The sequence below is a fragment of the Glycine max genome, chromosome 9 (assembly GCF_000004515.6).
Source record: "Glycine max cultivar Williams 82 chromosome 9, Glycine_max_v4.0, whole genome shotgun sequence".
Taxonomy (NCBI): domain Eukaryota; kingdom Viridiplantae; phylum Streptophyta; class Magnoliopsida; order Fabales; family Fabaceae; genus Glycine; species Glycine max.
In genome coordinates, this window is record NC_038245.2 from 44,077,211 (window position 1) to 44,090,806 (window position 13,596).

Below are 13,596 nucleotides of genomic sequence, written 5' to 3' on the forward strand. Positions count from 1 at the left end.
AAGTTACAAATTTTTATAGATTTTTTTATTTAATTAATTTCACTCATGATTTTGTAGTATTTAATAAATTTTAATTAATAAAAATATACCAGAAACAATATATTAACAAATGGATTGGTTTCAGTAAAAAAAATGTATTGGTAATACTCCTCCTAAGTAATTGGATTTTTGTTGGCGAGCTTCATATTGGACATGGCCTAGCAGGGTATCGGTTCAAGCTTATTTAGATTTTTTTTTAAAAAAAAAAAGGAATAAACTTGTCTTTCTTCTGCCATGAAGATAAAAATTAAACATATAGAATCAATGGTTATTTATCAAATGAATAAAACTTTTTAAATATATAAAATTATTTTTGGATCTTCTAGTGCGTAATAACTCAAATTTTAAAATAATCGATCCTTGATAATTAGATATTCCCTACCTACTATTATGAGTTTAATTAAATTAATCTGTCGTGACTTTCCAGCACAAAATAGAACAAATAAAATTCTTAGTTTGTTTTACCTTTCAAAGAATATTTTTCTCAAAATAAATTTAATTTACTTTCACATTAGAACACGTGCGTTGAACTTGTAGATGAATTCAAATAATTCGATTCGTATAGCTAAAAACAATGAAAACCAAGGGTGTGGTGGAATTGGCATCAAAGTCTCAAAATTGAATATAGCACGTATCTGCTTATGAAATGAAACTTCCTTACAAAGTTAGCAAAGATATTTAAAATTTAAAATTTAAAATTTCTATATGGTGTGAACCCCAACCACGAGAGACACAGTTTTTATATATAGCCTCAATCATTTGGCCACTAGTCCCTTTAATATTATTCAGTGTGTTAAAACCAACTAAGACTTTAATAAAGACGTTAAGAATGAATTTCTTGAGCTTCTTCAGAGATTGGCTCAAAATCACAAATGGCTAAAACGCTGACACTCTTGAAACCCTTGACCGAGTTGTGTTTTTTTAGACAGTGATGTTGTGTGTTTATGTTAGGCAATAAAGACCATGACTTGGACCTCATCTTTTTTCGTTGAATCAGTCAAAATCAAAACGACAAGTTCTCAAAATCTGCCCTTAATTATGAATGACTTGGTTGGCCATTGCCTAAACGACATATACTCATTTCATTCAAAGGAATCTTATGCTTTCGATGTCATTGTTAGAGGTTCAGCTTCAATTGTCTCCTCCATCTTTCTTCTTGCTTTAGGAAGTGTTGCATGGCATGCTTAAGCATGCATATATAAGAATCTTGGTCAAAATTCATGTTGTGCCTTTTGCTCCCTCCTTTCCGCTGTCTGTTAAAGCTAAAAGATTTTAGTTGCCTCGAACTTGTAGGTCATTTGATTTAGTTTTCTACACTATTAGAACTAATCTTAGACCAATTTCATTTGTCACGAACTAGCAAATAAAGTAGAGAATAAAGGCCTCAAAGTTAGGGAACAACTATTATTACAAATGTGGAGGGGGAAAATATATAAATTAACATCAATTGTTCATTTATTAATTAGAAAGCCCCCTTATGAATTTTATCGTATACCATATTCTATTAAGACTGAAACCTTAATGATTAAAGAAGAAATACTCAATACTCAATTATTAGGAATCTTTCAAAGACTAAATTACTTGTTACTAATTATGGAGTAATTAAAAAAAAAACAAAACAAAAGTCAATTGGCCCAAGAGAAAAAAAGTACACCCATAAAATTTTGAGTGGCTTGGTCGCTTGGACTCTTGGTCGTAAAGCAAACTTCGAAATTGGTTTGATGGGCACCGACAATGATTATAGAATGAACCTTTTATGCTGTACAATCAATGGTCGGAGCTAGAAGTTGGAGGAACCGAATTGATGACAAGAAAGGAGGAAAACAGATCCAGAAAGAAAAAGGAAACTAGAGAATTAAAAAATATATATATAGAAAGAAAAAGTAGCAGGTGTGAAAGAAGGTGGGCCTTTTTTTTTCTTCTTCTTTTTTTATCCAGGAGGTTTAAATTGAGTCATAAGATTGGACTTGGGCAATTACTTCACGCACTAAAAAAATACTTTCTGCAGCTCCTTTAACTTTAATTTTTACAAAATCCCAAAACTACCCTGCGCTACCTAATTATTATTTGGTTATTTTATAGAATGATGGATCTGGAACACATAAAAATTGGTGGAACTTCCAGAAAAGCAAAGCAAGTGTGCGTGATGTTTGCTAACGTACACACTTATTTTTATTACAAGTATGTTAGCAATCTATAACTAGAGTTTATCTTAAAATATATTAATGGTATAGTTTGTTAACACACTCATGCTATAAAAAATAAGTATGTGTTAACAAATTCATATATATAATGAGAAAATCAGTTTTATGTGAATGTACACTATATCCCTTGGATTGTATAATTTTTTCTATTATTTTTAATGAGATTTAAGCCACTTATGGTGAATTTTAACTTAGTTTGTCCTCAAAAACATATTTAGAAAAATAGACGAGAAATTATTATCTATTTTATTTTCTGTCAAATTTAATTAGGAATCTTGAATAATTTTCTTATATTCTGATTTTTAGGAAATGAATAAATTAAATTGAAGCTATAATGCATGAAGAAAAGAGAACAAATGGACTGTCCAAAAGCATAAGATGACCCTTTTGTTGTCTTTGGGTCTTGTCTCTTATTGATTGGACATCCACGAAGCTCAAATAGAAAATTGAGGGGAGATGTTATTCGCACCTCCAGATTGCTATATACACCTCCACCATGCTTTATATTTTGTTTTAAATACTCTTTTCACGGGAACATTATTCCGCAACGGAATCATGTCAATTTATAATTGAATGACCATTAAAAAAAAGTATACTTATCACAATAGAATGGATCAAGTCTTGAAAAAAGGATTTGTGACCACAATTTTGACTACATGTCAAAAGTCAAAACTTTGAACTTCTCAATAAGTATAGTCACAGTTGTATTGGTAGGTATTTGTTCACAATTTCTTATAATGTCAAAGATGGTGATGAAATCATGACCCGGCGAGGGTCGGACATAAATGTCATTCCACACTGTTGTGCATCAATTTAAAATCTTGGAATGGATAATTATGTTGTGCTTGTGTATAAAAGAATGAGTGGTGAAACCGTGAAAGAATAAATCAGAAAAAAGGTTTAAAAAGAAAAGGAAGGTGGAAACGAGAGACAGAATGTAAACAAGAGAATTATAAGTCAAATCCAATTTGAATCATGATGATAAGCAATATTGAAATGAACACAGTACTATAGAGGCTGACATAGAAACAAGAGTCAATTCCCGAACCACAGCACCCTTACTCACTGGTGAGGTCATCTCTGATCACTAGAAAGCCGAGGGTACTATCTGGTTCGCTCTTGACTCCCTCAGTCCCTCACACACATAAATTCATGCCATTCCACATTGTTTCTCAAATATTCTTACCACACCCTCACACACACAACCTAGTTTTCTAACACACTTCCCTACCTAATTAATAATCCCTACTCAATCACATCTTAAATTATTCTAAACATTCTTACCCTCATTCTTCTCTTCTAGCACAAAGCATAATAATAGTTCTTCTTCGTCTTCTTGGTACTCCTTGATCGATCCACACAAAAAGCTAACACTACAAAGTCCCATAAAATCCAAAAGGGTACACAAAGAAGGAAACAAAACACGGGTAGGTAGGAATTAATCATCTAAGTGATTACTTTTTTTTTTCACTGCTTGGTGGGTTCAGTGCAAAGGAAAGAGCCATTGCCATTCTCATGGGAGCTAGAAGAAGAAAGAGCAGCTTCAATCTGGTGCAAGGTGTTGCAAAGGTGATTGTTGATAGCGGTGACGCTCGAGAGGTTGAGCTTTGCAGAAGGGATCGTGCTCGCGAGAACCTGCAGCCCCATTGTCAGGAGGCAACCACCTGAGTTGTTGTTGTTGAGAGATGGAGGAGGCTCTGATGATGAGTTTGTTGCGGCATCGATGATGGGTGTGTCAACGTTGTTGGGTGGTGATGACATTGGCACTATCTTGAAGCCTTGGGGAAGAAGTGCAATGCAAGAAGGGTCCTCACCACTCATGGCTAGCTGGATCGAATCCACGTCGATGGTTGTGTACACTACTATGCTTCCAGATTGGTCGGTGCAATTCTCTTGCAGCATTAGCTCTACGTTCTGGGATGAGTTGCTCGCTACCTGCATATATATGTAACAATAACCTAAGGTTTGGAATAGAGAACCTTTCACTTGCATTCTAATTAGACCATTTCACATCAAATTAAAAATTTCACAATTTGGTATTCAATCCAGTACAAGTTGTGAAGGGAGTCTAACTAGTTCAGTTGATTTTTAAGATGATGAACCAGTTATTATAAACCTTTGATATTATATTTGATTCCGAAATGAAAAAAAAAATTACTATAAGAAAAAACATTTTTCTATTGGTTGTTAGTTTTTCCTTTGAGAGTGTTCTCCAATTTTTCGTTAAAATTGAAATTTTAATTTACCTAGATGTCAAGCTTATTTTGGAAGTCAAACTTCAATATTGAAAAAAAGGACCTATGGCATTACATCTAAGTTTTATTTTTTAAATATTTTTCGTTAGTGTAACAACAAATAGAAAGTCTAGATAGAGCAACTTTTGATGAGGGTGCAATGGATCCAAATCAGCACATATTTTTTTCTTCTATAGGAGAGACAAGAAGGGGACAGGGAAAAAGGTGATTTCTATCAGAGAACAATACTCCATTAATTCGGACAATGATCTTACATTTATGCGAAGAAGAGAAATGCAGTTTCCTGGATGTGAGCCATTTGCAATATGAGCCACTTCATTCAATGAGTTCCCATTGGAAAGAGCATCCATCTGACAAAAAAGAAAAAAGAAAGTGGATATTCATCAGTTAACCGTTAAAAAATGCAATGGATTAAGAGTTGAATATTGAATTGTAAAGGGTTTGCACTACCTGAGATCTGCGGCGTTCATCCCTGAGGAGATCAAAGACCTTGGTGTGAGAATAGGGCAACCAAGTAGTTGAAACTGCACTTAGAATCACGCCATTAGGTTGTCCAGGCTCTGTGATTTTCCTAGTTGTGATTCTAACAGTGTCTTCAGGGGAATCTGATATGGCTGTCCATGATTGACCACCAGAGGTACTCATGTTAAGGCTAAACGTTTTTATCATTCTTTGAGCTAGCTTCATCAAGTTCTTTCGCGCTTCTGGCGAAGGTATCGCTGCAAATTATAATACACAACATATATGTGTCACATGTTAATGTAACATATATGCATATTTGTTGAAAAACTCTTCATGGACATCTTGTGCTAATTTACATTTAGACAGATAGAAAGAGATAGAAGAGAAAGGAATATATATGCTATAAGTAGTCTGGTGTGAATGTGTGATGAAAAGAGAGAAATAAAGAGTGTCAACTAATTATAACTAATTATATATAATATGTGAGTGTTTATATATTATTATTTATTTTTTTAAATTAGGAGGATCGGTCCAACAAAAAGTGAATCTTACATTAAAAATTGAAAAATTATTTTTTTAAGAGAATAGAGTGATTTGTAAGGCATTTTAATTAATATGTGTGAAATTTTTACTTTAAAAAACTAATAACAAGGTTAATAGACCTAAAATTTTATTTATTTTATCCTAGGACTATCCGGTTTCCTATTTCCTAGCCTAGTTTTAGGTGAAGTAGTACTTTTTCATCCACAGTTTCCTTGTTAATTATATGTATATATATATACATATATATATATATATATATATATATATAGAGAGAGAGAGAGAGAGAGAGTTAATTTAAGTTAATGCAATTCTTAAGATAAGGTAGATAAAATTAAGAGAACCTCCAAGATCTGATATGTTTCTGGCCATGAGGCTTGCGACCCTCTCACATTGTCTCTGCAAAACTCCTAACCAACGCTGTGCTCCAAATGCCATTCCACTGTACACATAGTTGCAGAATATCTGATGCACAGGCTTCTCTTCTACTTTTGCATGCTCAACCCATGTTACCTACATTTACACATATAGTCCAAAAAAAAAACGATTAAATTAGACACGTACGCCAAAAAATGTTGGAAATGAAATCATTAGAAGCACCAAGCTTGTAAAATTTTGAACACATACATAACAATACTTTGGAAAATAGGAATTACCCTTGAATACCCATTTGGCATATCTTGAATCACGCAGCCAGAGGACCTCCTGCAGTATCTAGGATAAGAAGGGTGAAAATTTTGGTGAAAGCTATCAACAGGAAAATCAACAATGGCCCAGGTTCCCTCCTCAGCATTTTGTTGACAATACCGAAGAAAATGAGTCTCACGAGTGGACACCAAAGGAGAAAGAACTTGGAATTCTGCGTACATCTGTAAAACAACAAGCAATATATATCAATAATAATCTACCTAAACTATACTATGATGATGCTAGTAATTAAATATGTTTACACAGCTATGTGACACCTACCAGCTGAAGAGTCCCGCTTGCAAGACCGGAAGCACCAGAAGATATGATTTGGACAGTTTTTGCTCTTGAAACGATTGTAGGAAACAATTCCATCCATTTTTGCTAAAATTTAAAATGTAAAAAAGACAAAGTCATCAGAAAAACGTATGGAAATAGAAGGGAAAAAAGAAAAAGGAAAAACAAGTTTAACTTCACAGGACTTTTTTTTTTCAGTCTATAACTTTGTAAATGTTACAAAAGTATCATTTACCATACTTTTTATTCCGCTAAAAGAAATAGTAGAAAGTAGTGTAAGAAAATTATAAATACAGTGAAACTTTTGTAAAATAAAAAGATTAAGGTGAAAGACATTGCATTTTTTTCGTGTAACTAAGAAAGATATGAAACTTCTTATTTGACACTTGTATTTTTCATATGAAAGTAAAAGTTTAATAGAAATCAAAAGGATGTTAAAAAAATTCAACAATATTCACTTACAGCATCAAGGAAAGCATCAACAAGAGTTACACTATTCATTATAACCACAGAAGTGTCACGGCTAGCTTCAGTCCTTAGCTCACTTCGATGCTTGAGATTCTGAGGCCAAGCAAACATCCTTGCATGCTCTTCAAAATTGAGCACTTCCCTTTCACTCTCAGTGCTTCGAATCCAAAGTGGCTCGTTTGTCTGACACATCTTCACAAGTTCAGCCATGGAGGAAGCGGCAAGCTCCAAGGTCAGAGACTTCTCTTCTTCCATTAGGATACCACCCTCAGAAAAAGGTGAAGCTTCGGGAGGCAACATTGGCACAGGAATCATTTCAGTGCAAGGAGCAATGGTATCCGCAAAGTGCCTTGGGTATATGCTCATGTCCAAATCCAATGAAGGGGCCATTAGAGTAGGACCTGTTGCCATTGTTTGTATTGGACGCCCAGTGTATCTTGTTGTGAGACAACACACGCGTTCTAACTGCAAAATTAACATTCAACTTACTGGGAGAAATGAGAAAATCCTTCCGACTAATAAAAACAACTAATAATTAATAACTAATATTTATTGATAAAAAATATTATATTACTGGAAAAATTAAATCATATACTTAAGTTATGCTTAATGGAACAATTCATGCATGACCACAACATACCAAATCAAAACTAAGGCAATGTTATGAATAAGAAAAAAGTACCATTAAAATAATTATATTATATTAATATGGATCGACAATATATATGTTAATTTCTTAATTTTTATAATAATTATTTTTAAGAATTATTTATGAATGATTTTTTTATTAATTAATAGTATATATAAAAACTCCTTATACATTAAACTCATTTCCAAACCTTAAGAAGGTTCATACTCTTTATATCAGAAGGAAACTTAATCAACTACGTTCCATATTGAATTGAAGTTATAAAATAAAATATACCTCTTCTCTTAAACGGGCATTTTCAATGCGAACTTGGTGTTCATCCAAGCCCATATCAGCACCCATTATGCATGGGCCACCACAGTTGGGACAAATTACGTTACGCAGTGCAGCTTGTAACCGATAATTCTCACTCTTAAGAGACTCATTCTCAGCTCTAAGTATCACATTATCTGCACGGTCTTGTTGTGCCTATGTCCCCAAATTATAAAAAAAAAAATCAAACAAAAATTAATAGTTAGTTCAAAAATTCCAAAAATTCTTCCGTATGTTTCATAATGTTATAACATACTACAGTAGTAACATGTATAGTAATGATGATGAATACTATCTTCATGTATATAATTCGTGTAATCCTAAAACGTAAATAAATGCTTTAAAAATTTTATGAAGCTAGGAGTAATAGAAGACCCTTATTCAAACCCTAAAAACCGTAATGATAATAGCAATAAATATGAGTAGCGTTTGAGACCACTTGTGACAGGTAGGGTTTAATGCGTACATTAATGGATTACAGACTGTATGATGGACATACCAAGAACCACAAGTAAATGAGAGTCTTCCACTCTTCCTCTTTTATTTTATTTTATTTACTATTGATTATTGATACTATATTTTTTAAAATTTATTTTCTTAATATTTTATCTCTCACTGGCTGTGTAGCTGTTTTTATTAGGGCATAGGAAAGTTTTAATGCAAAAGCCAAGGAAAGGCAGTTTCATTGGGAAACGTGCTGTAGTAAAATGTAGTGAGAGACTTTCAATTAAGTGGGTGGAATTAAGAGCATGTACTACTGCAGTTTAGGGTTTCGAATATTATTACTATCGTTAAAGTGAACGTTTTTAATGGAGGCTGAGATTGAAGAAGCATTGTAAGTAATAATAATAAAGTTTTCAGCGTACCTTCATCTGGGTTCGACGGTTCTGGAACCAGAACTTGACCTGGCGCGGTTTAAGACCCAATTCATGGCTCAGTTTCAGTCTCTGCTTATCATCCGGGTGTGGACATTCCTTGAACAAACTGCCAAAAAAATATAAGGTTAGTTTAGTGATAAAGGAAAAAAGATTGCAGTTCGAATTTTCAACTTACAAAAATAATAATGCTAACAATTAATATTTATAGATTAAACGAAAAACATTACACATGCAACAATGAACAACAAATTAAAACCTTAAGTTTCAGTTTCATCACAAAGGAAAGAGAAAAAAAAAAAAAAAGAGATCTAGAAAGATAGAAGAATGTATGTTCTCACGCTTCCATTTCTTGGATCTGGCGAGCAGTGTGCCTGTGATAACGTTTCTTCTTTGTGGGTTGTTCATGACTCTCTTGTTCATTCCCTGACTTGTCTTCAACTAATTGTTCACTCCCTGATCCACTCTCAACCTCTTCCTTCCCTCGCAAGATCCCATCTTCTTCTTTCTGTTTTGTGCAAGTGGAAATTAATGGCAAGGAAAGTGATCAGAAGAGAGATTTAGCAAAAAGCAGAAGAAAAAAAAAAGAGAAGAAAACTGGTTGATAATAATTAATTACCATGGAAGGAAAAGGTTGAAAGGGCATGGTGGGGATGAAGTTGAAGCTAGAGTTCTGGATCGAGGAAGAGAAGAGGGTGTCTGGGTTTACTACTACGTTCCCTCCCATACTTGACATAACTTGGCAATCCCCATACATTCTTGCTTCCCAAAACCACACTTCACTTGTGTAACTGTGTTTTGTGTGTTTTTAAATGTGGTGAGAGATAAGGTAATAAGATAACCAAACCTTACTTCAGTTGAGCCAAACCTGTCTCTAACACCCCACAACAAAACTTTCCCATATCAGAAACCAAACAAATAAAAAGCTTTAAACTATCAAAACATTATTCTCATTCAACCCAGAAAAAAACAAGAGAAAAAGATTCCCTACAAAACCAACCAACCAGAATCTTACAAATTATTTTTTAGCATGTTACATGATCGGAAGAAAAGAAAAAATTAAAGAGAGAAAAAAATCAAAGTTAATAAGTTATATGGAATACCAGAAGGAGCAATGTGATGAGGAGGTTGCAAGAGAGTGGTTTTTTTGGTGATGTTAGTTCACTTGAGAGTTCACTCAGTTGACAAAACACACGCACACAAAAGGGGACAGAGTCCCTTTCTCTCTTTCTCTTTCTTTTTCTCCTTAGTCCTTTACCTTATCCTAGTTTTCTTTTCTACGTTCCTCTCTCTCTTCATATAATGCTCATATTCATTCATTCAATTCATAGTGTGTTGTAATAAATGGGTTAATTTAATTTAATTTAATAAATTTACTGTAAATGGTAAATGCGGGTTGACAGAAACCGATCAGCAATACTTACTACGTCGGCTGTTACGCTCCACGTGGTGCTTTCTTAATGGCCATTCTAAACGTTTCCCACACCCTTCACCAAAGTCAAACCTTTTTTTCCTCTCAGTTCCTCTCCCACGCGCTTCCTGCCTCCTTACGTCTTCCAAGGAAGAGAGTGGGATACACGCGCCGTGTTGGATGATGTCAGGTTTGAGTTACTCATAGGGTGTGAAAAGAAAGAGTTTGGATTGAGATCGATGCTGGATGTGATGAAAATGAAAAACAGCTTTATAAAAAGATAAGGCTTTTAATGTTTCTATTAATACTATTATCTAATTAAAATTAGTGATTGATTTTTATCTTAGATGAATGTGAATGATATGTTTAAGGTGGACTGTGAAGTATTTGAAGTTCAATTTTTTTAATTTTTTTTTTCTGAATTCAACTGTTGTTTCAATGTGACTGAAATATCGTGGAAAATTGATAGGTACTTCTAAAAGCAACTTCAATGCCAACGTTAGTAGAAATTTCGTCAAAGTAACGCATATATTATTGTTGCAATATATGACGTTAGAAGTATATATAGAGTAAAAATGAGTTAAATTTCCTTGTGGACAGGACCCAAGACCTCATGGGCATATGATATCCAATTTTCTTATACAAATTGGCTTAACCCAATTCGTAATCTTGTTAATCTTTTCTTTAAAAATCGTAATCTTGATAATCTAAGTGATAAATATTTACATTAAAAAATAAATAGATTATTCAGATGAAATTATATTTAGTTTTTGTGATATAAAAAATATTACTACTGTATAAAATTGTTGTATTAACATTTGTCAAAAACACAATTTATTGTCTTTCAGAATTCACTAAATTACCTGAGAGTTATTCTCTTTATTTTGAAGAATCTCAATTACTAAGTAGTACGTACAATTATGTGATTTTAATATTAAATTTATTAGAAAGAGTACTACTATACTAATTAAATAGAAATAATAGTAACACTTTGTACTTTTTGAGAGATGGCATGTTTGGTAATTGGCAATTTTTTAATTTGGGAGTGAGAGAAATATTGATTTGTAACCGAATGGAGAATGGTCATAAAGTAGTAGTAGGGTCAAATAGATCACAGCCGTTAATTTATGAAGAAGGAGATTGGAGAATTGGATGGTGGAAATTAAGGGTGGGAGATGGGGTGACTTATTAAATGAGGTTTGACACTGAAACCCGTGAGATCCAAGGGTGTCACTTTCAGGTGGGGTCCACGCCATCGATCCAAAGCCCCTATGGAAATAAATTTGTAGACAGGGATTTTTATTGCCTTGGAAATTTAATTATGATCATTCTGCAACAAATTTAAATTTTGCATCATGAGGGGGAGCCCAAGTTCCTAGTTTATGGTTGGGTCAAATTTGTCAATTTATGTTGCTTTCAAACCATTTCTTAGTTCTTATGAAAAAAAGGGACTTCACAGTAGTCATTGCATGCTTTGTTTGTGGAAGAAGAAACGTAGATGCTTCTACTAGCAAAAAGGGTGTGCGTAAATTAATGTTACTAATTGGTTAAGGTTTGATTTGTAGTAATGTTTCTTCATTTGGATTAACAAATAATGAGCCAATGTATATTAGATATGGGCAAATTAATTTGAATAGACATTTTAAGGAACGTGACCAGAAGTCAAGAACTCACTATGGGTAGGTAAAAAGATGCGAGAAAAACCTAAATTTATCATAAAAATGAAACGTATTTTTATTTTTGAGCTAAAATATAAAACGTATTTGATACAAAGTCAATTAATTAATGTATACATTATGCAAACTTAATTAAATAAGAATAACTAAAATACTTGTATTAATCATGCAAACTTAATTGTTAGCATTACTAATGAACATTTAAATCTGCATTTTTTTTTCTGATTTTTCTCCCTTAACCATTGTATCAACTTTATATCTCTTCATCAACTATTCAATTAAAACCAACTACATGTGTAACATGAATGAGAAAAGTTAATATTCATTTCTTTTATCACTATTTATGCATGTAGCAGTTATTAATTAGTATTATTTTTTTTTTACATAAATTTGTATTATTATTTTGAATTACGAATTAGTTTTAATTAGTATTAGTTTTCAAAGAAAAAAATTGTTGTAACGAATAAGTGGATAGTTATAACTTCTTTTTAAGGCAGGGATAGATTTTTTTTTACACAAGCAAGGATAGTTGTAACTTCTAATCATAACAATTAATCTCACAGGAAAATTAATATGTGAACTAATTAATCTCATAACTAATTAGTGAAGGTTCTTCAAAAAAAAAAACTAATCAGTTAAGGGCCGGGATGGATTGAGAGTTAGCAGTTAGCATTGCTCACACCAAACAAAGTTTAGTTGGCTGAAACTGAAATACAAACACAAGTGAAGGAAGAAGAATCATATTGCTCCTTGCACAAAAATGATTGTGTGCTATTACATACACATGTTTTGTTACCAGCTTTACAAAATTATTCTCGCGTATTATTAATTTCTAAGAGTATTATAACTTTCATTCATTTTTACTATACTTTCTTATACTTTTATTTTCACGAGGAAGGATGAGAATGTGACATTTTTATAAGAAAAAGGAAATTTATTTTCTAAAATGTCAATAAATTTCTTTCTTTATTTTTAAATTAAATTATTTTAAATTTTAAAAAATATTCCTAAAAATATTAAAGTTTAATCAAACAACATTTTAATTATATCCAAGAATTAGTCACAATATTCTTAAGAAATGTAATTCATGAAAATATATCATGATTATTTAAAGCAAATATCCCTTTGTTTTATGTTTCTCTAGTTTTATGATTTAGATATATACGATTGAAAATGTTGGGTTAATCAGTTATATTAATCTAAATTTGTCTCCCATGTTACCGAACTTTAAGTAAATCAATTTTTTTTATAGATATCATAAATATTTTTATGAGAAACAATCTTACTTAAATCAAATAAAATTATTATATATGAATAAATTTTCTTCATCAATTTTTTTTTTCAGAGAACTAATTAAGAAATACTATTATTTAAGAACCTACTTTATTCCCCTAAAAAATAACATTGTTTTTTTAAAATAATAGTTTAGACACCAACTACTTATTTAAATTAAGGGACGTGAAAGTAATAAATTCAAAAGGACAATAAATACTATATAAAAAAATTATAAAACAAAAAACACTTAAATCCTCTATTTAGCCGTGCACCAAAAATCTAATTTTTTTCAAAACTCTGAAAAATGTAAATATATTTTTTTCCTTATATTTTAACATTTTTTAATAAAATTATTTTTTTAGTTCTTATAAATCATGTTTATTTTATTTTTAGTTTTTAAAATATTTTTAATAGTAATTTGAAGTTGAACAGTAAAAACATTATCT

General features: G+C 32.0%; 1 protein-coding gene across 1 annotated transcript; it reads right to left on the minus strand.

Annotated features, from left to right (window-relative positions):
• Positions 1-3,210: 3,210 nt before the first annotated feature.
• On the minus strand, positions 3,211-10,065 carry LOC100812829 (homeobox-leucine zipper protein ROC3). Its single transcript, XM_006587541.3, has 12 exons — positions 9,892-10,065; positions 9,408-9,662; positions 9,130-9,296; positions 8,780-8,897; positions 7,878-8,069; positions 6,947-7,417; positions 6,470-6,571; positions 6,157-6,369; positions 5,845-6,013; positions 4,949-5,217; positions 4,753-4,848; positions 3,211-4,178 (listed from the first exon to the last, which is right to left on the minus strand). The coding sequence occupies exons 2-12, from the start codon at positions 9,543-9,545 to the stop codon at positions 3,711-3,713; spliced, it is 2,403 nt and encodes an 800-aa protein (XP_006587604.1). The 5' UTR covers positions 9,546-9,662; positions 9,892-10,065; the 3' UTR covers positions 3,211-3,710.
• Between the last annotated feature and the right edge of the window lie 3,531 nt (positions 10,066-13,596).

Excerpts from the sequence above, each read along its gene's own strand:
- LOC100812829 (XM_006587541.3), bottom strand. The coding sequence starts at position 9,545 with ATGTATGGGGATTGCCAAGTTATGTCAAGTATGGGAGGGAACGTAGTA. Across the intron at positions 4,849-4,948 it reads ATGAACGCCGCAGATCTCAG|ATGGATGCTCTTTCCAATGG; the intron begins GTAGTGCAAACC and ends CTTTTTTGTCAG. Across the intron at positions 4,179-4,752 it reads TTTCTCTTCTTCGCATAAAT|GTAGCGAGCAACTCATCCCA; the intron begins GTAAGATCATTG and ends ATATATATGCAG.